Genomic DNA, 24,685 nt, shown 5'->3' with positions numbered 1-24,685 from the left:
AAAAAAAAAACAACATACATCACATGGTCCTAAGTATTCAGATAACCAAAAGAGAAAATCTCTCTCCTGCGCTCAAGTGTCTAGATTCTCAGTGTGTGATAGGGCCAGTAGGCTTTAGTGGTATCTGTCCATTTCTTCTGATCATCCTTGAGATGGTTCTACACCTTCATTTGAGTACAGCTGTGTTTGATTATACTGATTGGACTTGATTAGGAAAGCCACACACCTGTCTATATAAGATCTTACAGCTCACAGTGCATGTCAGTGCAAATGAGAATCATGAGGTCAAAGGAACTGCCTGAAGAGCTCGGACAGAATTGTGGCAAGGGACAGATCTGGCCAAGGTTACAAAAAAAAAAAAAAAAAATTCTGCTGCACTTAAGGTTCCTAAGAGCACAGTGGCCTCCATAATCCTTAAATGGAAGACGTTTGGGACGACCAGAACCCTTCCTAGAGCTGGCCGTCCGGCCAAACTGAGCTATCGGGGGGAGAAGAGCCTTGGTGAGAGAGGTAAAGAAGAACCCAAAGATCACTGTGGCTGAGCTCCAGAGATGCAGTCGGGAGAAATTTTTCCCTCTATTCCTTTTTGGGTGACAAATCAAACATTTTTGATTGTCCCTCACTTTTAGTCCTGGTTACTAGAAAAACTAAGGGGGGCAAAAATCTAACCAATGGGGTGACATACAGTAATACAAACCTGAAAAGGGGTTCTAACCTAAAATGACAAAAAATGCATTTAGCTTTAGATACACTTTGGGGGGAGGAAATAAAACACAAGTTCTTGACACCTGTTAACAATGAGTTACTCTTACACAAGTCTCCTGAAATTTCAAACACAGACATGTACTCTAGGCTGGCTGCCGCCAAAACATATTATGATAGGCTCCGATATTGCTTATTGCACCATAAGGCCCGATTCACACCTATGCATTTTTAGTGCTATTTGCGGATTTGCACTACAGTCCATTTAACATGGTTTCCTAAAGAACACGTTCTGTAGTGCATTACACAAATTGCAGATTGTGGAAGCTTCAAGTTTTTCACCAAACTCCTTCAGGTCACAAAAAAAAAAAAAAAAAGCAGCTTAAAAAACAAACAAACACATTCATAAAACAAAAGTGGTGTGCTTTACAAATGTGAATTGCGCTCCACTAGCATTGGCATAGTTGCCAACAGTCCTGATTTTCCCAGGACAATCCCGATTTAGGGACCCTCGTCCCGACCGGATGCTGTCCCGAATCGAGAATGTTTGCATTTTAATTTTTTGGGCAGCTGGCTTCAGCAAAATGGCCGCCGGCGCCGCCGCTACATCGTTCCCCCTTGTGTTCAGTGGAGGGAGGAAGGGGGCTCGATCTGTGCAGCCAATGAATCGGCTTCTCTCTTCACACTGAAGCCGGGGTTAGCTGCACGGATCGGCCCCTCCCCTCTCCACTGAACATACAGTGCCGGCGGCCGCTCATGCCATCTTACTTCTAATGTAATGGACATGTGCTGGGGGGCTTTATGGGAGGGCAGGGTCTGCACTGAGGGGGGTCTGCACTGATGGAGGGGGGTCTATACTGATGGATGGGGGGACTGCACTGAGAGGGGTCTGTATTGAGGAAGAGGGGTCTGTACTGAGGGGGTCTATACTGATGAGAAGGGTCTACACTGAGGGGGTCTGTACTGAGGGAGGAGGATCTATACTGCTGGAGGGGCGGGGGTGACATCAATTTTTTTCCGCACCGGGTGACACCAGCTGTAGTGACGCCACTGGCTCTTGTCTCTGCAGCAATTTAACTTTAATGTACAGGAGAGGGGAGGGACTCTGCCGGGGGGCGCCCGATGCGGGGAGGGACTCTGCCGGGGGGCGCCCGATGCGGGGAGGGACTCTGCCGGGGGGCGCCCGATGCGGGGAGGGACTCTGCCGGGGGGCGCCCGATGCGGGGAGGGACTCTGCCGGGGGGCGCCCGATGCGGGGAGGGACTCTGCCGGGGGGCGCCCGATGCGGGGAGGGACTCTGCCGGGGGGCGCCCGATGCGGGGAGGGACTCTGCCGGGGGGCGCCCGATGCGGGGAGGGACTCTGCCGGGGGGCGCCCGATGCGGGGAGGGACTCTGCCGGGGGGCGCCCGATGCGGGGAGGGACTCTGCCGGGGGGCGCCCGATGCGGGGAGGGACTCTGCCGGGGGGCGCCCGATGCGGGGAGGGACTCTGCCGGGGGCGCCCGATGCGGGGAGGGACTCTGCCGGGGGCGCCCGATGCGGGGAGGGACCGCGCCACGGTTTTCTCTTTTATTGCTATGCCACACCTACAAATGCATGCCCCGCCCCCTTATTATACGCCTCCGCCTACAGCCAAAAAAGTGTCCCACAAATTTTTTTTTGCAATGTTGGCAACTATGCATTGGGAGTCTGAAATCGCTGAAGCACGGTTTGTATTTTTTGACCCAATATACCAAAGGTTTTGAAAAAGCAAAAACTGCACTGGAGCAACCAAGCAGGGGTATGTTCATGTTCACATTTGAAAGCAAAATTAGGGTTAAGAAAAGAGTTTTCTGAATTGACTGTTTAGGCTTCTTCTCCCTTTATAACTACAGGAAGTATTCCAATACTCACCGCTTCTACATCCTCGTTTTTAAGTACAAGCTCTCTGTCTTTTGCTCTTATTTCATCTCTCTGTTTATCCACCACCTCCTTTAATTTTTTCATCACTTGCCTTTCTCTCTCAGACATGCCTAGAAGGAAAGAAAACACTTAATGAAATTCCTTAGAAATTAGAAAGCAACCATCGCTGATCACCCTTTAAAAAAAAATGCCAGTTGCTTGGCTTCTCTGGTTACAATAATTTCAAAGTCACTGTCCCAGAACACATGCATGCAGACTTCTGAGCTCTATATTTAATCTGGTTCTATGATTTTGCAAAATGTAATTGGCAGGAAAGGTTAGACCTTGTATTTCTTTTTTTTTAAATAGGAGGGGCAAGTCATTAGGTGGACCAAAGTGTTTCTGTCCCAAAAAAAAACATGCTCACACTTCACATGTATCAATATGGCACCTTCACCAACATAATCTTACTTATAATAAAAAGTTCTGAGTTCCGTTATATTACATACATCCGTCGCAAACCTGACATATATGGGTTTATGTATGTATGTATATATATATATATATATATATATATATATATATATATATATATATATATATAAAAAATGTAAATGATGTGCGTAGGTCTTCAGTATTCAAGCAGACAATTATCTCCTATTATGGTCAGCGCCATCAAGTGTCCAAAATGTGGTACTTTTCTGAAAAACCTCATTAAAAAAAAATACTGCATTATGATCACCAGAGATCCTATTATGTCTAGCTACTTAGTAGATTATGGGTGTTTGACATCCTTTAGGAGACTAAGAGTTGATTGCCGAGTTAGCTCGAGGAAAGCATACAAAACAAACAGAGTGGATGCAATGCAGGTCTGAGACCTGCCAGTATAGCTCTTGATCTAAGGTCTTAATTTGTATCTACAGTATATGTTGTGCATAGTGAGGAAGGCCTTTGCAAGAACGTATTGTATAAATTCATTTACATTTTAAGTTGATTTTATCACCCATACTCTTCAGTCTGTGGTATGGTTTGAATTGATCTGCAGAGGCAGTTATTGCATGCCAAGTCTGAGAACAGTAAACACACTTGCAGAAGGAGTTCCTTGGAGATTGCAACATTGTAAAATAGCACTCTTTTTACCTTTGGAGATTGCAAGAATAATTTTGAGCAGACCAGTCTTCTAAGCCAAAAGCACATACCAAATTCCCAACAGTGCAGTGTTTGTATCTTCTACCTAGAATGAAGTCTGCACTTACACATTTCCCATAGCAACATATTTATTGGTGTGAGACAACATGATGTACATACACAAAAGAATGCCGTGTTCACACTGTTGTGCTGCAACATAAAAATGCATGATGTGCTGTGGGGCAATTCATTCTTAAAGGCACTCCAAGGTACCTTGCCAATGCACATGTGTTGCAGTGCACCACAACGCATAGTGCACTACCCTGCATTGTGGTATGTTGTATTCCAAAAAAAATTAAAATGCACGCACCCTGCTTTGGTGCTCTAGCCAAATAGGCTGCTTTAATGGAATGCAGATACATTCCATAATAGCTGGTTTTATTGCAACTTCACCACCTTCAATAAAGAACTCCTACAAGCAACAGAAGCTCCCACCTCTCTTTTATTCTTATTTCTCCTCTCCCCTTCATCTTCATGTCCCTCTCTTCTTAACCACTGTAGCCCCGGAAGTATTCACCCCCTTAATGACCAGCCCATTTTTTGCAATACGACACAGCTTCGCTTTAACTGACAATTGTACGGGCGTGCGACTGTACCCAAACAAAATTGATGTTCATTTGTTCCCCACAAATAGAGCTTCCTTTTGGTGTTATTTGGTCACCTCTGCAGTTTTAAATTTTTTTTTGCGCTATAAACAAAAAAAAATAAAGAGCAACAATTTAAAAAAAATAAATAAATAAAATATATTTTTTACTATAATATCAAAAAAAAAAAAAAAAAAAGCGTATATGGATTGGTTTGCGCAAAAGTTATAGCGTCTACAAAATAGGGGATAGCGTAATGGCGGTGATCAGCGATTTTTAGCGGGACTGCGACATTGCGGCGGACAATTGGACACTTTTTTGGGACCAGTGACATTTATACAGCGATCAGTGCTATAAAAATGCACTGATTACTGTATAAACGACACTGGCAGAGAAGGGGTTAACACTAGGGGGTGATCAAGGGGTTAAGTGTGTCCTAGGGAGGTGTTACTAACTGTGGGGGGGAGCGGACTGACTAGGAGTACAGAGAGATCACTGTTCTTGATTACTGGGAATAGACGATCACTATGTAGTCCCCTGTCAAAACAGGGATCTGTTTGTTTACACTGACAGATCCCCGTTCTGCCTCTCTGTGGAACGATCGCGGGTGGCCGGCGGACATGTACGCGCCCGCTGTATCCATTACACAAAGCGCCGTACCAGAAAGGCGATTCGCGCAATAGAGCCGACCTGCCGCCGTATATCGGTCGGCAAGTGGTTAAAAGGGGTTGTAAAGGCAGAAGTTTTTTTTATCTTAATGCATTATATGCATTAAGATTAAAAAAACCCTCTGTGCGCAGCACCTTCCTCTGCCACCTAATTACCTACCTGAGCCCCATTTCTATCCAGCAATGTCCATGACTGTCTAAGCTGTCCAAGACACTCCTGATTGGCTGAGACATAGCAGTGGCACAATTGTTATGCAAAGTCAGTCAGGGAAGAGAGGGGGCGGGGTTCTGTGAGTGAATGGACAAACTGAGCTGTGACTTAGCTCCAGTGCAACCATAGGAAGCTGCTGACTGTGGGGGCACTCGACAGGAGGGAGGGGCCACCAAATAGGGACCCGAGAAGAGGAGGATCCGGCCTGCTCTGTGCAAAAACAACTGCATAGAGGTGGTAAGAATAACATGGGTTTTTGTTTTTTTTTTTTAAACAAGACTTTACAATCACTTTATTGTCCCTACATCTACCTCTCTCATTCCTTGTTCTTACTTGCTTTCCTATTGCTACCTTCTGTTTCAATGTTTTTATTAAACTTTTTAACAAAATAACTATATAGATATTTGGGTAATGTTTAATTTACACAATCCGAAGTAATCAACAAAAGGAAAAGGTTTGCATTATGATTCAAAGGAAGGTTAAATAGCCCCACGTTAGCTGGAGAGGTTTCCCTCAAAATCGCCACTCCCAGGCATATCCGAGGCACTTATGCGGCGTACACACGATCGGAATTTTGGTGGGGAAAAAGGTATGATGGCTTTTCCAATGGGATTCCGCTCAAGCTTGGCTTGCATACACATGGTCACACAAAAGTTCTCTGAACTTTCGACCATCAAGAACGCGGTGACGTACAACACTACGACAAGCCGAGAAAATGAAGTTCAATGCTTCTGAGCATGCGTCGAATTGTTTACGAGCATGCGTGATTTTTTCTGCACGTCCGAATTGCACACAGACGATCGCATTTTCGGATAGGAACTTTTTCCGACCGAAAAATAGAAAACCTGCTCTCAATCTTTTGCTGGCTGGAATTCCTCCAGCAAAAGTCCGATGGCGCATTTTCTGACCAAAACCTCTCGGAGTTTTGCTGGCGGCATTTCCGATCGTGTGTACGGGGCGAACATATGAGGTTGTGCACAAGCATTATTGATACAGCAACGATATTTAACAAAGAGATTACAAGTGCTATTGCTACCTTCTAAAATGAGCAGTTCCCAGCATCTACTTTTTTTTTTCATGAAGATGAAAAAAAATTACTGAAGTCCTGCTTAACCACTTGCTTACTGGGCATTTATACCCCCTTCCTTCCCAGGCCAGATTTCAGCACTGTCACACTTTGAATGACAACGGCGCAGTCATGCAACACTGTACCCATATGCGATTTTTATCATTTTTTTCACACAAATAGGTTTCTTTTGTTGGTATTTAATCACCACTGTTTTTTTTTCTTAAACAAAAAAAAAAAAAATTTTGAAAAAAAAAGAAAACCAACGTTTTTCATATTTCGTTATAAAATTTTGCAAACAGGCAAGTTTTTCTCCTTCACTGATGGGCACTGATCAGGTGGCACTGACGAAGCTGCACTGATGGGTGGCACTTATAAGTGACACCGGTGGGCACGGATAGATATCTATCAGTGCTAGCACTGGTGGACAATAAGGGGACCGATGTCCCTTTAACAGAAGCCGGTTAACGGCTTTCTTCTTTTCCTTACGCTAACAGCGTGAAGACAAAAAAAAAAAAAAAAAAAAAGCTGATAAAGGGGGTGCTCCGGCAGCGCAAGGACGTACATGGATGTCCTCCTGGCATTTTAAGCCTGCACTGTAGCAGTCTTTCGGCTATAGCGCGGGCACCAAGTGGTTAAAGCGCAACTTCACACTCTGAATCAACATTGACTATATTTAATCCTTAGACCCCTTTCACACTGGGGTGCTTTGCAGGCGCTACAGTGCTAAAAATAGCAGCTGCAAAGCACCCTGAAAGAGCCGCTCCTGTCTCTCCAATGTGAAAGCTTTCACACTGGAGCGGTGCGCTGGCAGGACGCTAAAAAAAGTCCTGCAAGCCGCATCTTTGGAGCGGTGAAGGAGCAGTGTGTATACCGCTCCTTCACCGCTCCTGTCCATTGAAATGAATGGGGCAGCGCAGCTATACCGCTGGCATAGCGCTGCTGCAGCAGCGCTTTGTGGTGGTTTTAACCCTCTCTCTGCCGCTAGCGTGGGGGTAAAAGCGCACCGCTAGCGGCCGAATAGCGCAGCAAAATTAATGGTAAAGCAGCGCTAAAAATAGTTGCGCTTTACCGCCGACGCACCCACCACCCCAGTGTGAAAGGGGCCTTATGCTGTTATTAGTATACCTAAGAGAGTATATCATATTTGCTTGTTTACATTTTTTTTTTCCATTTTAATCACACATTTCTTCAGTTACTTCCTGGTTTCCAGGCCTAGATAAATGATGTCATACATCCCAGGAGTCTTCATGGAGAAGAGGACGGGTTTTCTCTGATAAACACATCCTCTCCTGCCTGCATGCCTGAGCTAAGGACTGACGGATTTCAGGAAGTAAATACTACATAAATCATCTGCCCTTACTGAAGATGGCCACAGTCAGAAATGCTAGAGGGTGTTTTCTCAGCAAAATAGAGCATGCAGACATGGATGGGTGAGTTTGCTCTGAATATTAAAAATGCACTAAATAGCGTTTTTAGTTTGTGGTGCTTAGATGCACTGTAGTTCTGCTTTAAGGATGGTATTTTTTTTTCAATTACAATGTTTACCTCCTGTTTCTCTTGTTTTGCTTCCTGACTGTACTAAATAAAGACATTAAGGCCTCATGCACACAGGACATTTTGGGAACTCTCCCAAAAGCCTTTCCTCCTGGCAGCAGCCTTTTTGGCAGACAGAAAACACCTGATACTTGTAAAAAACAGAAAAAAATAAAGTGTAGGTGCGTTAACAGGCGTCTAGCACTTGAGTGTTAATATTCGCCAGAATATTAAAGTGATTGTAAACCTCAGTCATGGAATCTGAGCAAAGAACACACTCTCCTTTCCCTCCCTCCCTTCCTTCCTTTCAGCTAGTCTCTGCCGATCTGCTCCCCGCCCCTCCTGCTAGAATACTAAAAATACTGCTAAAATAACTTTATTTTATTCCTAGAATCCCCTGTGTTAGATACACCTATGTGCCCCAGTGTACGTACTTTATAAAAATATGCATCGTCATACCTTTTTTCAGAGCGCCGCTCGATGCTCACGTGACTGCCCACCGCTCTCCTCCCGGGTGACGTCAGCGGGAGATTCTCAGCCCCTCCCACTGTAGTTCTGAGATCAGGGAAGGAGAGCGGTAGGCGGTCACGTGAGCGTCAAGAGGAGTTTTAAAAAGAGGTATAAATCTGCAAAGTTCTTATAAAAGCACATACATTGTGGCACATAATTTAATCTAACACTGTAGATTCTAGGAATAAGGCAAAGTGGCTGTACAACCACGTAAAATGTTGACACTGTTACAGAATAGGAAACTTTTCTGTAACTTGTACAGCCCATAAAATTTTAGCTTTTACAGCAAATATAATACATGTTTTAAAGAAATTAAAAATCACATTCTAGCATGACTCCCATCCTATTGTGAAATATCACCTTCCAGATATTTAATAATGCTAAAGCAGACATCCTGCTGACAGTATTCGTGACTCATCTGTATTCCCCATCAGGCTAACATGCTTCACCATTTCCAAACCAAGCTGTTCTATTCTAAGTAAAAACACGGACGTGGAGATGTATTTCTGTCTAGAACAGATGAATGACCTAAAGAAGCACAGCTAAATTTAAATCATCAGAATGGGTCCAATACAAGGGAGGACACAAGTACCGTTTTCAGGGACATACATGGTATTTAAAGTGCACTCAACCTGAACCACAAGTGCCAGATGAATTAATGCATACTTAACCCCAGACTAGCTTCTAGCAGTCCTCTAAGGCACCTGCAGTGGGATCACCTGGTTGGGGAGTTAGAACTCTCATACCCCAAGGCAATTATAATTAGGGGACAGTTTAAAGTGAACCTGTACTTAGATTACACACACACACTATAAAGTATTTACATATTAGAGCTGCACGATTCTGGCAAAAAGGAGAATCACGATTTTTTTTTGCTTAGAATAAAAAGATCACGATTCTCACACTATACAAAAAAATAAATAAAAAAAATTTTAAAAAATGACTGGTTAATTTTTTTTGTTTTTTTTAATTCATTAAAGTAATTTTTTCCAAAAAAATTGCATTTGAAAGACCGCTGTGTAAATACAGTGCGACATAATATATTGCAACAACCGCCATTTTATTCTCTAGGGTCTTTACTAAAAATATATAATGTTTGGGAGTTCCAAGTAATTTTCTAACAAAAAACAATGGTTTTAACTTGAAACCAACAAATGTCAGAAAAAGGTTTAGTGTTTAAGTGGTTAAACTTAATTCAAGACTATTCCATTGACAAATTGTTACAATGTTTACACTTAAGTTCAACTGATAAAGAATGTTGCGATTCTTGGCAGACTGCCGTTTTTTTTCTTCCTTTCTTTTGATGGCTGTGGCTTCAGAAGGGCAGAGAGAATTCTTTGCATAGCAAGAATTGTGAAACACTTTTATCAAGATCGCAACCGGAAAAAAAAACAAAAAACAAAAAAAAACACACAATAGCGATTCTTGACGATTAATCGTGAAGCTCTATTACATATTATGAAAAAGCACCAAAATATTAAAGTGGTTGTAAACCCCTTTACAACCACCTTTTACTACAGGTAAGCCTATAATAAGGCTTATCGGTAGCTACCCCGGATATCTCCTAAACCTGCACAGTTTAGGAGATATCCCCTGTATCTGTATGCGCCGTCATCACGTACGTGCCATTGCTTCAGATAGTGTGCCATTACCGGCGGCTTCCGCGTGCATGCACGGGATTGACATCATCGCAGCTCCAGCCAATCTCAGCGCCAGAGCCCGCGATACCTGGAAGTTACTACGGGAGCGATGTCGCTGGCCAGAGGAGTGTAAGAGGACCGCTGCGGGGGGCTTCGATCTAAGGTAAGTAATTCATAATGAGCTAGTATTTTTTTTTTTTAGCTAGTGGGTTTACAACCACTTTAAAAGCAGTAGTAAAAACAATACAGCACATTCAGGAAAAAACATATTACAATATAATGCACTTTCAAACACAATGGAATGAGCTACAGTGTCTTATAAGTGTTTTTTACTATTTCTGCAGCTTATTTGTAATTTTGCCAAAACCTGTTAGTTTTTTTCAGTACTTTTATATATAAATAGCCTTAAAAAAAAAAAAAAAAAAAAAAAAAAACACAAGTCCTGATGGTTTCGGAATTTCTTATAGCTCCTGGATACTCAGCTGGTTAGATATCTTCAGTCAAATTCCTGAGCCAGTACACCTGCTATGGCCATTAGGTGGATGTTACATTACAGAAAATGGAAAGGGAGGATTTGAAACACCCAAAAAGGTGAGTGGGAACACCCAAAACTATCAAATAACCAGTGTCAATTTATGGCAGGGAGATCTCAGTGGTATGGTAGCCAAGATATATTGTTTATGGTTCACCTATAATTTAAACATCACTTACCGGTGGAATGAGCCTTTAAGTAAAAGGAGAATTAGCTACCTGCCAGAAAGAATTAACACTAGTTGTGCTTACCTTCATGTTTCTGAAACTCCTCCTCAGTTAAAGTGACATCTTTTGAGGACAGGTTTGATAGTAGTTGTTGGTTTTCCTCTTGTAGCTGAGCTATTTGACCCAGGAGGTCTTGCGCTTCGCCCCTCCATACATCTTCTACCAGTTCCAGCTCCTGAAAGATCATACTATTACCGATACAATTCTTTTCACCATGGACTTCATGTGCGTGTGTGGGCATACTGTCCAATTTCCAAAGCTGGATTCTGGTTAAAAGGCTGAGAGGCTGAGCCAGGTGCCGGTCCAAGCTCCTGGGTTGATCCCGACCATATGGTCATGATCTTTCCCCAGCCTGGACCGGCTCTGTGATATCAGCCGACAGCAGGGTTCAGTCTGCTGTTGGCTGAAAACAGGTCACAGGAGTGCAGAACGAACTGCACTTCTGTGATCCACAGGAGAAGTACAGCCAAACGAGCTGCGTCTGTGCTACTACTTTTTTAAAAGATGTGTACATTTGTACTTTACTACAAATAACTATTCCATATGAAATAACATACCTGGCCAAGGTTAATGTGTTCATTTTACTGCAAAGACTCTTAATGTGACTGTTTCCTTAACATTTTTTATTTCTAATAACTGACCCCTGCAAAAAAAGGCTCTAAACACCAAACTTTACAGTAGGTGACAACTTCTATCTTTGCTTTCTTCAAGCTAAGGGCTCGGGGGAAATTGAATACTTCCAGGTATGTCAAATGCTTCCTTCTTCCCCAATCCATATCGTGGTTTCACCCTTCAGGCCCTTTGTCACTACAAGGCATAGTATGTAGGGGATGCCAGGAAGAACCAAAAACATGGAACCAGGTATTCAAATCACAAAAAAAATGCATTAGATGTAGAAAACTTTGCAAATCAAAGAAGTGTGTTGGATGCAGAAGACTGTTCAATAGAGTGAAGGTATGTAGCACAGATAAGTATTTACAGTGTTGCAGTTTTTTTTAACAGAAAACAGTGTTGCAGTTTTAACTTGTTTAGCAAGACGAGGATAAACCTGGAAATGTTTGGCCAAACTGATGGCCCATTAGGACAGCAGGGGAAAACAGGAAAGGCCAGTAAAGACCCCAAATTGTTTCTAGAGTAAAGTGGGCCTCTTATTTTGCCCAGTATGGACCCAGTAAAATATAAGGATGTATGTTAGTATAGATCTGTTTAGTTGTATCAGATATGGACTAGCTATCTGGGCACCATGTCTGATACACTTGATGGCCTTTTTCCCCATATAATTTTTTTGGAAAATTCTTTATTATTAGGTAGATTTCTAGGTCTTTCCTTAAAGCGGTTTTAAACCCAAAAATGTAATATATTGCAGCTTACCAATCCTTTGATGTAGAGGCTGCATTTGTTTTATTTTTTCAGGCTTTTTTCCCCCTCGGTTTCCACCCAGTGGTCTGGCCACTAACGCACCTCCTGTATTAGAGTGCCTATGGACAGCAGCATTGTCAGTCTTGGGAAGGGGAGTGTTAGATGGACTAGCAGTTCTCAATACACTAACATATTGAAGCCAAACTCTGCAGTTACACAAGCAGTTTCTAGCAACAGTTTTTTTTTTCTTTTGGGATAAAGCTTTTACATGAATAAATAAGGCCCCTTTTACACGGGCACTCCGATCAGGTCCGCCTGTCAGTTTTTCAGGTGGACCTGATCGGACGCTCCATTCACCTCTATGGAGCGGCGGATGTCAACGGTGACATGTCCACTGACACCCGCTGCTGTCCAATCCTGTCCTTGAAATCCAGACGGATAGAAACCCTATTTTCCATCCGTCTGGAGGATCAGATCGGATTAAAATGGACAGGCAGCCGGTTTCATCCGCTCTCCCATAGAGGCGAGTGGGGCTCTGACAGGTCCGTCTCCGCACAGTGAGTGGAGAGGGACCTGTCCTCCGCCTGCTCAGGACAAGCCCGTGTGAATGGACCTTAAAAGCAGATTTTTGTAAACACCAGTCAGTGGTAAATGGTTTTTCTCAACACCACTACATCTGCAGGACCACATGCTGCACGATTCTGGCCAAAATGAGCACCATTTTTTTTTTTTTGCTTAGAATAGAGTGTCCTAAACTAAATCTGTGTGTTCTATTTGCTGAAGAATGCTGCCTCCCGTATTTTGGATCAAAAGATCACTGGATAGAATAGCAGCCAATCCCCAGACGACGTCCTATTGTGACGAAGCGCATAGGGTGGAGCCTGTGACACTAACATCATCACGTTTTCCTCTTCGGAAGTCGAAAGTACAGCAAACAGCGAGCAGAGGAAGCTTGAGGAGACGCCGCTATTTTGGCACACCGTGCATTTAGACATTTTATCCTGTAAGTGCAATTCATTTAAGCGTATTAAACTTTACTTAAATACTACACTATGGGAGCCTTTTCTGTTTATATTTTTGAGTGACACGGATATAGCAGCTTCAAACATCCTTACTGATTTTTGGGAGACCAAATTCCCTGGGCTTGGTGAGACCGCTCTCCTTACCGACATTTAAGTCGGTAAGGAGACTACATGCTCACCTTGGGTGTAAAACTTTCCGGAGGAGGGATCCTTCTTTGGCTTTTGGTGTCTACATCTATATGATAACCTACTGGCTAACCTTCGTCACTTGGATATTTGATTTTAGGACTGTGCTTCAGTTTTTTAGGTTCACCCCTTTGGACTTTGCTTTAGTCTTTTTTCTCAGATTTTTTTTCACCATATTTATTTGAGAATTTTTATCATCATTTCCATTATCCGTTTATGGTGTTAAGTCGTTGTTTGTACACTTATATAATGAATAATAAAACCTTAAAAAATGTTCATATTTTGTTTTATATTTTACTGGTTTGAGCACTGTATGCAATCCTTTGATATTTTATCCAAGCACACCATTAGGAGATTGAATACAATTATCCTTTTTTGTCAGTTTCCCAATTTCTTATATTGAAACTCTGCCTTAGTTTTTATTTTTAGTCCTTTTTCACCACTTCTGAATTCTGAAAAAAAAAATCATTTTTTCATTCATTAATTCGGAGATTTAATTCACACCAGCGCTGCACCTACACCTTTTTCCACTTGTTTGAGTTTTGTATTTAGACTTTTTGGTGCTGGCAGCTCTTTTTGTACTGGATTCATTTTTAGTTTCTTATAATTTGTTTCTAGCGCAGCGTTACCCTTTTTGGGTTTTTCTTTATAGCAGTATAACCTGACAGGAGTTCCAATCCTTCCCCATTTTTTCTAAACTAAAAAACTGAGAAGACAGGCTGGCCACACTCAAGCCTATGTTCAAGAACAACATTTAATAACACATTTGTCCATCCTCAAATGAGGCAAGAGCTGCAATTTTCTTCCTGAATCGGACAATGTTAAAGTGTTACTAAACCCACAACAGTAAAATCAGTCTGTATATGCAGTAAAGCATGCTTGTTATACTCACTGTGGAACCTAAGGGGTTAATCCTTCGCATTGTGTAAAAAGGCTGTTTGTTCCTGTCTTCTCTGATCCTTCCCTTCTTCCACTGTCACCAATCCATCTCCTGATAGTACAGAGCCTTAGGGGCACTCAGCACATGCTCAGTTTGGTGTGTATTGCTAGGGATTTTTTTTTTTTAATTTTTTAGGGGGGGGCATGTGTTTAGCATTAGCACTGTCCAGACAGAGGGCCAGGAGTCATGCAGCCTAATAGGATAGTCAGAGGAGAATGAACTCTCCCCTCTTTAAGCTTTAAACCAGTGCTCGGTCAGACACTGATAGAAGTCACAAGACTATCTCGCCTCTCATCCCTGGTCCGTGGGGAGCTTGAAACCCCCATCTCTGTTGAAGAGCTGCATAGGGCAGTGAAGTCTGCCAAACACGGGAAAGCACCCGGCTTGGACGGATTTACAATACAGTACTATAAGACTCTACTACCCCTGCTAGGTCCGCATATGGTAAAAGGTGCTCAATGGCCTAGGACAGTGATGGCGAACCTTGGCACCCCAGAGGTTTTGGAACTACATTTCCCATGATTCTCATGCACTCTTCTGTGTAGTTAAGCATCATGGGAAATGTAGTTCCAAAACATCTGGGGTGCCAAGGTTCGCCATCACTGGCCTAGGACTACTTTGTTTCCACCGGCCTCACTTTTAGCGCACGTCTCAGTTATTCCAAAGGAAGAGAAAGATCCCTCTGTCTGTGGCAGTTACCGGCCGATTACATTGCTCAATGTAGACCTGAAGCTCTTTACCAAAATACTTGCTTCTCGGCTTCAATCTTTGCTACCCTAACTAGTCCACTTGGATCGAGTAGGTTTCATCCCTTCTCAGGAAGCAAGAGACAACACTGTTAAAGTGCTCAATTTGATCCACTTCGCTAACCAAACGGGCTCTCCCTGCATGTTACTTAGAACTGATGCGGAGGCCTTTGATTGGGTGAATTAGGCCTTCATGTTTGCAGCCCTGAAACATATGAGTTTTGGGGAACAAATGCTCCACTGGATCTCTAGCGTATACTCTTCCCCACAGGCTGCGGTTAAGGCGAATGGGGTGTTCTCAGAGCCATTTCCCATCTTTAACGGCACCCTCTTACCCTTGCTCTTTGCCCTCTCGCTTGAGCCCTTCCTGAACAGAAATAGATCAAACCCAGAAGTCTCAGGCCTTCAGGTAGGTGATCTCACCCGGAAAGTCTCCGCTTATGTCGATGATTTACTTTTCTCCTTGACCAATCTGCACATCTTTGCCAAACCTCCTGGAGGAATTTGATCGTTATGGAGCTTTATCAAACCTGAAAATAAATTATACCAAATCTGAGGCAATGGGAGTTGCTCTGCCCTCCCCTTTGCGACACACCCTACAGCTCAACTTCAGCTTTAAATGGACGTCTTCTGCGTTGAAATACTTGGGCACCCGCATCCCCCTAAATTTAGCCTTTATACCTTAAAGTTGAATTTCCCACCGTTGCACAGCGAAGTTCATTCCCTTTTAGACAAATTGAATCGAGGTCTGCATTCCTGGTTTGGCTGATGTAACATCAAAATGAGTATCTTACCAAAGTTTTTGTATCTCCATCAAATCAACACCCTCATTACCAAGTTTATCTGGGCATGCAAACGGCCCAGGATCTGTAGTTCTTCTGTAGGATCTTCTGACGTTACCTAAAAACTATGGGGTGGCGGGGGTGAGGGGTTGCCGCCCCAGACGCTTTCAAATACTATCAAGCGGCTCACCTTTGCAGAGTGATTGATTGGTGTAGACCAGTGGTAGGCAACCTCGGCCCTCCAGCTGTTTTGAAACTACAAGTCCTATGAGACATTGCAAGACCCTGACATTCAAAGACATGACTCCTAGAGGCAGAGGCATGATGGGATTTGTAGTTTTACTATAGCTGGAGTGCCGAGGTTGCCTACCCCTGGTGTAGACACAAGGATCTTAAGCTTTGGACAGACATAGGACAGCAGTTCAGCCCTATGCCCCTGAATAGGGAGCCGTGGTGTTGCATCCCACTATAGGACCTACTCATCGTGTCGGTCATATGGCATGCACGAAACCAGAGCTTTCCTCCGCTCAATCTCCACTGTTCCCCATTTTGGGAAATCCCAGCTTCCCTTCGTCACAGAACTTGGCCTGTTTCAGAATCTCCGGGTGAGGGACTGCTTTCAAACCTCCCATTTTTTAATCGCCAACGTCTGGCCCACATCTCCATATTGATACAGACAGATGGTCAGTTTAGATTACCTTTCTGGCAAGCGCTCCAACTTCAGAAACTTTTTCCGAACCCTAGCCTGTCTCATTTTCATAGTCAGCAGACTTTGTTTCAATCATACTGTGAGGATAAGGACCCCCTACCCCGTACCCTCTCTAAGATGTATGCCTTGCTCATCTCCCCTCCGGACGATTTTATTGTGCCGAGCCCTAGGAAATGGGAAAGGGATTTCAATAGGACCTTCACAGCTGTCCAGCGTTACAACATCATCCACCTTTCGCTGAAATTATCCATCTGTAGGCGCATGCAGGAAAAACTATAAAATTGACGCGCTGGTACCTTACCCCGTTGGCTTTGGGTAATTATCCAGAGGCCTTGAATCGTTGCTGGAGATGTGGAGAAGAAAAGGGAACATTCCTTCACATATTCTGGTCTTGTTCAAAGCTCCAACAGTATTGTCAGAGGTACAGAGAATCTCCCAACAATTTACAGACCTTCCTATTCCGAGGGATCCTGCCTTCTTGCTCCACTGCTCACAAATACCACTTCGGACATACAAAAAACAAAAAAAAACAAAAAAAACAGTTCTCCGGATTAATGCCCCCAAAACTTGTGTCACTCTGTGCTGGAAAGACCCCAATCCTCCTTCCATTGCCATGTGGCTTAATAAGGTTAGGAATACCCTGGAAGATTTTGTACTTACTGCTCAAATTAGAAGAGAACGATATACGAAAAACATGGGCTTACTGGAACCTGTTAGTATATATTCAGAGGAAGGGAAGTCCCTCCTGGAGAGCTGCTCTGGTCCTCCCGCCCTTCATACTGTTGCACCCACGCATCTCGACCGCCCTGGTTCCCCCACCTCCCCCTCTTCATCTCCTCTTGCTTTGGCCCCCTCTTGGGTGACCCTATGCCTCTGTACTTTAGTTTCCTTCTATCCAAAAATGCTAAGTGTCCGCCTGTGCAAACACGAGCACAATGTACATGGTCACCACCTGGTCTTTTGGAGTGAGAAACTCTTTTGGGTATTAGAAATGTAAACAAATTTGTTTTTGAGCCACCTTGCTTTATACTATATTACCCTGTTAACATGGATTGTCTCTATACTTGGTGCGACACGGCACCTCTTGTGCTTTTGTTGCAATATGTTCTGATGGATACTTTATTCTTTTATACAAATAAAGAATTAAAAAAAAAAAAAGTCATAAGACTGCTATACACTGCTGATGAAAAAGGTATTTAGCAGTTTATATTTAGTAAAATAATAGCATTTTCATGTTTTGTGTACTGTGGGAGACCAGATACAGTGAATGAAGGGTCCTGGGTTTAGTAACAATTTAACTGTGCATGCACAATGCTTTTTTTCCCCTTCTCTACACTGCACGGGAAAAGACGGGCTACGACTGAAAGCAATTCAACTTGCTTCTTATTAAAGAAGTGGTGGTAAAAACTATTGCATCAATTTAATTTATAAAAAGTGGTTCTAAAGCCTTAAGGTTTTTTACCCTAATGCATTCTATGCAAGAAGGTAAAAAAAAAAAAAAAATTAAAAACTGTTGTAAAGGATCTCCTTAGCCCCCCTTATACTTACCTGAGCACGATCTCAATCCAGCTTTGTGCACAAGCTCTGTCCCTCCTCACTAGGCACATTGAGAGCAGCGGGAGCCATTGGCTCCTGCTTCTGTCAATCAAACCCTATGACGAGGGAGCGGGGGTGGAGCTAAGCCCGGCTATCTGTGTCAATAGATGCGAACCTACGCAAATGCCCCCTTGGAGAGTGGAATTCTATGTGGGCACTTGGCGAGGGAAGGGGGTAGCCAGGACCGCGGGCAGGGGACCTGGAAGAGGAGGATCGGGGCTACTCTGGGCAAAACAATTGCACAAAGCAGGTATGTATGACATGCTTGTTATTTTAATTTTTTTTTTTAAAACGGAAGCTTTAAAATCACTTAAAGCGGAGTTCCACCCACTTTTACAACTTTGTCTTAAAGGAAAGACCACCCCTCCACCCCCTCGTTTTTGGATAACTATTTTTTTCTTTTCTTCTTGCTTACCTTTTCTAAAGTACATAGTATACTTCCGTGCTAGCTCAGCCACGGCTCAGGGCGTCATTTCCTCCTTCTCCCCTGCTACCTTTCTGGGACCCGTGTCTGTCCCAGAAGATGACAGAGCGATTTAGAAAGTGCTGCGCGACTCATGCATGCGCATTAGGAAACCGGCTGTGAAGCCTGAAGGCTCCACTGCCGGTTTGCCTTAGTTACAATGGTGGGGCTGACATTGCAGGTTCCCTGGACAGGTAAGTGTCCTTATTAAAAGTCAGCAGCTACAGTGTTTGTAGCTGCTGACTTTTAAAAAACATTTTTTTGTGGCTGGAAAACCGCTTTAAGGGGCTGTTTACGTCCGGCATTTTGGGATCACAGGCATACGTGCTGCCACCATTCTGCTCGTGAGCCAAATTCACACTGCAATAGTGGCAAATCACACCACGTGTGTTTGGGTGCCATTCATTTTTAATGGCACCTAAACGCATGCAGCTTTGCTGCGATAAATCACACTGCAAACCACATTGTGCAACACTTGTCGCCCAATAAAAAAAAAAAAAAAGGGTCCTGTTCCTTTACTGGTGACCAGCTTTGTGTGATGTGTAGATTGTCTCAATTTATCGCAGCAAAACCACTTCATGTTTAGGTGCCATTAATAATGAATGGCACCTAAACACGCGTGGGGCGTTTTGGCAGTATTGCAGTGCATTTTGGGATCGTGGCCAGAATGGCAGCAATTCTGCCCAAGATCCCAAACTGCCAGATGTGAATGGGGCCTCAAGCTGTGCATCACCATCCCAATCCTGCAAAAACTATCACCTTCTAAACCAGGGGTCTCCAAACTGCGGCTTATAAGCCACATCCGGACCGCAGCTAGGGTCAGTGGCATACCCACAATGTGCACAGATTAAGGATACCGGTCAGCAGAGGCTGCCTATAGTCTCTGCTTCTCCCCCCCCCCCCCCACATACACTTTTTCATGTCCTATTGAATATACAGCAGTTAGCCCTGGTCCCCACCAGTGCAGCCTTGAAGTCACGCTACTTCAGCACGACTTCAATGCCGACTATCAGTGCAACTTCATGTAATAGATGTCAATGCAAGTCGCACCGAAATCGCACAGAAATAGTGCAGGAACTCTTTTCAAAACCAGCAATTTGAACAGTTCCATTTCCGAAAATGGGGTGAGACTTGTCATGTGACTTTGAACTGTCAAGTCGCATGACAAGTCACACTGGTGTGAACCAGGGCTTCATGATTGACTTAAAAGATGTTCCAGCAAGTTGGAAAATTTAAATTTTTTTTTTTTTTAGTTTTTTTTTTTTTTGCAAATCTCATACAACTTGTGACTATTACAAACATTGTGACTAACGTGAGCAACACTAGTTTTATGACCAACCTAATATGACACGACTAGCTTCGTTCTTCTTATAGGACAATGAAGTTTCAAATGGGAGCTGAACTGTACGAGACAAATCCAAGCTGGATTACTCAGTGCTGTAAACGGAGAAAAACTGCTGATTGTAAGCAATAACAAGTGCGGGCTCTGTAATGATGAGCAGGCTGAGCCTGTCACAGAAGTCATGGGGTGGATTTACTAAAGGAAAATAGACAGTGCACTATGCAAGTGCAGTTGCACTCCTTTTCCCCAGAGCTTAGTAAATGTGGTAAAGCCCACTGATCACCATGCTCCAATCGTGTGCAAGCGAAAAAAAAAAAAAAGTTTTTTTTTTTTGCTTGCACCTAATTGGGTATTCTTTACAAAGTGAAGCTTTACAACCTGCAAGTGCAACTGCACTTCCAATGTGCACAGTGTATTTGCCTTTAGTAAATCAACCCCAATATGTCAGTATAATAAACTTTACAGTATCTGAGCCGGACAGAACTCGATGACTACAGCTAGGGAGAACAATGTTCGTGTATACCAAGAAGTAATGGTGTCACTGTACTAAACGTTAAAAAATCTGAGCCAGCCTGAACTCTATGAATACAGCAGGAAAGAACAAGCTTAGGCTTCGTTTAGACTTGCAGATGGGGCTCAATTATGCATTTTTGCTGCCCAGCAAAGCCCCCTCTTAAGCTACAATAGGCAACGGACAGGGATGTTTACATGCCGTGGGTGTGATGCTTTGCGCCTTTGGCAAACTTTATCTGACACGGCAAGCCCACCGACACTACGCATTCAAGTACATAGGGACGCCCCACAAACACATGTAATGCATGTGGTTGCGATGCATTTGTCTGCAAAAATTGGTGGGTTAAAACAGGTGGTGAGGCGTCACCTCAACGCCTGTCAGTAGCCTCTGGAGGACAATCGGAGGCTTCTGAAGAAAGGGAGATTTAGATCCATGTCTAAATCTACCATTAGTGTATAACAAGAGTAATGTCATTATACTATACTTTACAGTGTTTGAACCAGCCTCTATGATTACAGCAGGAGAGAACAATGTAGGGTTTGTGTCATTTGGGTGGTCTGATTATCAAAGTTTTGAGGAAGACCTGGTCAGAAGTTCCATGTAAGTCTAAGGGCAGGCAAATGTAAACAGACGTGTATCCATTTACATCTGCTCACCTTCGAGTTGGTCCAGATCCAGAAAATAAAATGGACCAAGTCTGCATCTTTTTTCCAACCTATTCAAGATGGATCGCATGTCTAGTAAAAGTCGCATTCACTGCTTCATCTTATACCCCTTAGTTATCGGACAAACGATTGTCCGTTTTTTAGGGGTTTTTTTGCATGCTAGTCTTGTATTGAAAATGAAGAGGTTACTAAACTTACGAAAATTCTCATACAACTTGGAAAGTGATGTAATGTGTTGTATTGTAATGTATTTAATTTCCGAGCATGCGTGGCCTTGGTCACTTGATTTTTTTTTCAGACAAGTACTGTACTGATTAAACGAAAAACATACTTTCTGGTTTCCTATGAGAAATTTTTTGTTTTTGTCCCTTCGGATAATTTTGCACGAACTGCGGTGATCAGCTCTAGAAAGCTGTGTACCAACAATCAGCTTATTCTACGATTAATTGGAAAGCAGTATTTTACATCCGATTCTCTGATTGTGTGTACTAGGCTTTAGCCAGCCTGAAGTCCTCGATTACATCCAGGGAGAACAATGTTATTGTATGAAGAGGGGTGATCATTGTACTACACTTGACAGTGTCTGAGCCAGCTGAAGCTCTACAACTACAGCCGGGGAGAACAATGCTAGTTGTTGTTAGGTTGCCATTACACTACAGTGTTTGAGCCAGCCTGAACCCAAACTAAAGCACAGGGGATCAATGTTAGTGTACAAGAAGTCATGGCGTCATTAACCTGCACTCTATGGTGCTTGAGCAAGCCTGAACCCCAACTACAGCAGGGGGGGTTGATCAATGTTAGTGTACGACAAGAAGTCATGGAGTCATTATTCTACAAAGTTTGAGCCAGGATGAACTTTATGACTACAGTTGGGGAGAACTACGTTAGAGTTGTTGGGTTGTCATTATACAGCATTTTACAGTATCTGAGCCAGGATGAACTCTATGACTACAGCTAGGGAGAACAATTTTAGTGTATAAGAAATCACGGTGTCATTCATTGTACTACACTTTACAGTGTCTGGCCCAGCCTGAACTCTACGATTACAGCTTGTCAGAACAATGTTAAGCTGGTCATACATGGATCTTTATTTTATTTTATTTTTTTTAACCGACCGCTGGCTGTTAAAATAAAATAAATAAATAAAAACACACATTTGAGGATGAAGGAATCCTCCCAGCTGTGGTATTGTATTCTGACAGCAGGACTCCTCCGCTGTGGGTGAATCCTTTGGGTGGATGTGTTTAAATGACAGTGAATGTCAGGGTTGTCAACCTCCCGCAGCATTTTTTTTACTGACAAAACATGGAAAATTTACTGGTGGAGCACATTTTTTTTTTTTACCGGCAACCTGAGAAATTACAGAACTCCTATTGAAAACTAACACAGTTAATATTTGAACAGTCTAAACATATGGAAACACTGGCAATACCTATAACAAAGTAATTTTCTTGATTTACAACTTAAGTCAACACAGCATGAAATTACCCCTGATCTTTACTGGCAGTTGTAAAAAAAAAAATAAAAAATCACTGGATTTTTACAAACTGTCAGTAAGACCCCTTTCACACTGGGGCGTTTTTCAGGCGCTTTAGCATTAAAAAAAAAGCGCCTGTAAAGCGCCTGAAAGAAGCCTTATCTGCAATCCCAATGTGAAAGCCTGAGCCCTTTCACACTGCCAACGCCTGAAAAACACTGGTAAAGCGCCGCTTAAGACCCTTTTCACACTGGGGCATTTTTCGGGCGCTGGCAGTGTGAAAGGGCTCGGGCCATCAGCGCACCCAGCCCGGTGGCAAAAACACAAAAGCGCTGCAAAGAAGCTGCTTGCAGGACTTTTTTTGACGCCCTGCCTGCGCAGCACCCCAGTGTGAAAGCACTCGGGCTTTCACATTGGGATTGCAGATGAGGCTTCTTTCAGGCGCTTTACAGGCGCTTTTTTTTAACGCTAAAGCGCCTGAAAAATGCCCCAGTGTGAAAGGGGTCTCAGTGTGAAAGCACTCGAGCTTTCACATTGGGATTGCAGATGAGGCTTCTTTCAGGCGCTTTTTTTAACGCTAAAGCGCCTGAAAAACGCACGAGTGTGAAAGGGGTCTAAATTTACTGGTGGTTGGCAACCCTGGTGCATATCTGGTGAAGGGCGCAAACACCGCTTTAGACTATAAATCCCTTGGGGACTAAGTCAGCCTGAACTTTACCCTGGATGACAACAGGAAAGAACAATGCTTGGTTGTCATTGTATTACACATTACAGTGTCTGAGCCAGCCTGAACTCTGACTACAGGGAGGACAATGTTAGGTTGTCATGATTCTGCACTCTACAGTGCCTGTTCCAGACTGGGGTTGGGAGAATTGAGTATATGACAAGAAGCCCTGATGTCCTTGATACAGGCAGATCTATAGAGAGGAGAACAATGTCATAGTGTGACAACATGCATTCCATAGAACACTGGGCTCTGACTCTATCCTGGCAGGAGTGATGAGGAGTTGTGTGATGATGAGAGTTGTGTGATGAGTTGTGTGATGATGAGTTGTGATCTCCCCTTGCTCACCTTCTGGTGTTTCTTCTCCTTCTCTATCCTGTCCATCCTCTCCAGTCTCAGCCTGTCCAGCTCCAGTCTGAGCTCTTCCATCTCTGGGTTGATGTTCCTGCTGACCAGGACTTCCAGGATCTCCAGCACCCTCACCACTTTGGGCATCAGCCTGCCTATGGCCTCGCAGCCATACTGATCAATGACTCTCTCAAACTCCTGGCCAACCGCAGAGGCGATGTCATACACATCCATGACCGTCAGCTCGGCCACATTCTTCTCCAGGGCTGAGATCTCTTCCATGGCTTCTTCCCTCCTCCCAACCTCCTTCCTGCCCTCAATGCAAACCTCCTCCCTCCTGCCGCTGCTGGATGGCCGGGGGAAGGGCGAGCTCCTTGTGCGGAGAGAGCTCAGATCATGTGGGGGATCTCATATAACATGACGGACTACATCGTCCTCACCGCTCCCTCCAACCTACACTGGCCTTCTAATCAGGGCAGGAGAGCTGCCAGACAACTCCAAGCCAACCAACACGCGATCTGGATACATGACACCAGAGGGCGCTACTGCGCATGTCCAGCTTGGCATCTTCATTAACCCATTCACTGATTCAACTTTGTGCCCGGGCTTATCATGGCTCCCTGGAAACTTCCCAGCTTTTTGGAATGGGGAATGTTGGCTTCTTCTACCTAATACGTAAGTGATCGGAAAGTTATTTTGCCAGCATTATAGTGTGTCTAAACCTAGAAACACAAATGTAAATATATTGCAGCTTATCAATTTTATTTATTTATACAGTATATTTAACCACTTAACCACTTCAATACCAGGCACTTAGACACCTTCCCGCCCAGGCCAATTTTCAGCTTTCAGTGCTGTCGCAATTTGAATGACAATTGCGCGGTCATGCTACACTGTACCCAAACAAATTTTTTATCATTCCGTTCCCACAAATAGAGCTTTCTTTTGGTGGTATTTGATCACCTCTGCAGTTTTTATTTTTTGCGCAACAAATAAAAAAAGACCTAAAATTTTGAAAAAAAAAGTTTTTCTTTGTTTCTGTTAAAACTTTTTGTAAATAAGTAAGT

General features: G+C 43.4%; 1 protein-coding gene across 2 annotated transcripts in view; it reads right to left on the bottom strand.

Annotated features, from left to right (window-relative positions):
- Positions 1 to 24,182, bottom strand: part of RILPL1 (Rab interacting lysosomal protein like 1) — a 59,562-nt gene extending 35,380 nt beyond the window's left edge. For both annotated transcript variants that reach the window (XM_073627109.1, XM_073627118.1), the window contains exons 1-3: positions 23,619 to 24,182; positions 10,770 to 10,920; positions 2,596 to 2,714 (exon numbers count right to left, since the gene is read on the bottom strand). In XM_073627109.1, the coding sequence (XP_073483210.1) occupies positions 2,596 to 2,714; positions 10,770 to 10,920; positions 23,619 to 23,900 (552 nt within the window). In that variant the 5' untranslated portion in view covers positions 23,901 to 24,182. The remainder of the gene's footprint in view (positions 1 to 2,595; positions 2,715 to 10,769; positions 10,921 to 23,618) is intronic.
- Positions 24,183 to 24,685: the final 503 nt, after the last annotated feature.

This window comes from Aquarana catesbeiana, linkage group LG01 (genome assembly GCF_042186555.1).
Source record: "Aquarana catesbeiana isolate 2022-GZ linkage group LG01, ASM4218655v1, whole genome shotgun sequence".
NCBI classification, from domain to species: Eukaryota; Metazoa; Chordata; class Amphibia; order Anura; family Ranidae; genus Aquarana; species Aquarana catesbeiana.
The sequence above is the reverse complement of the archived record's forward strand: the minus strand, read 5'-3'. Positions and strand labels throughout refer to the sequence as shown.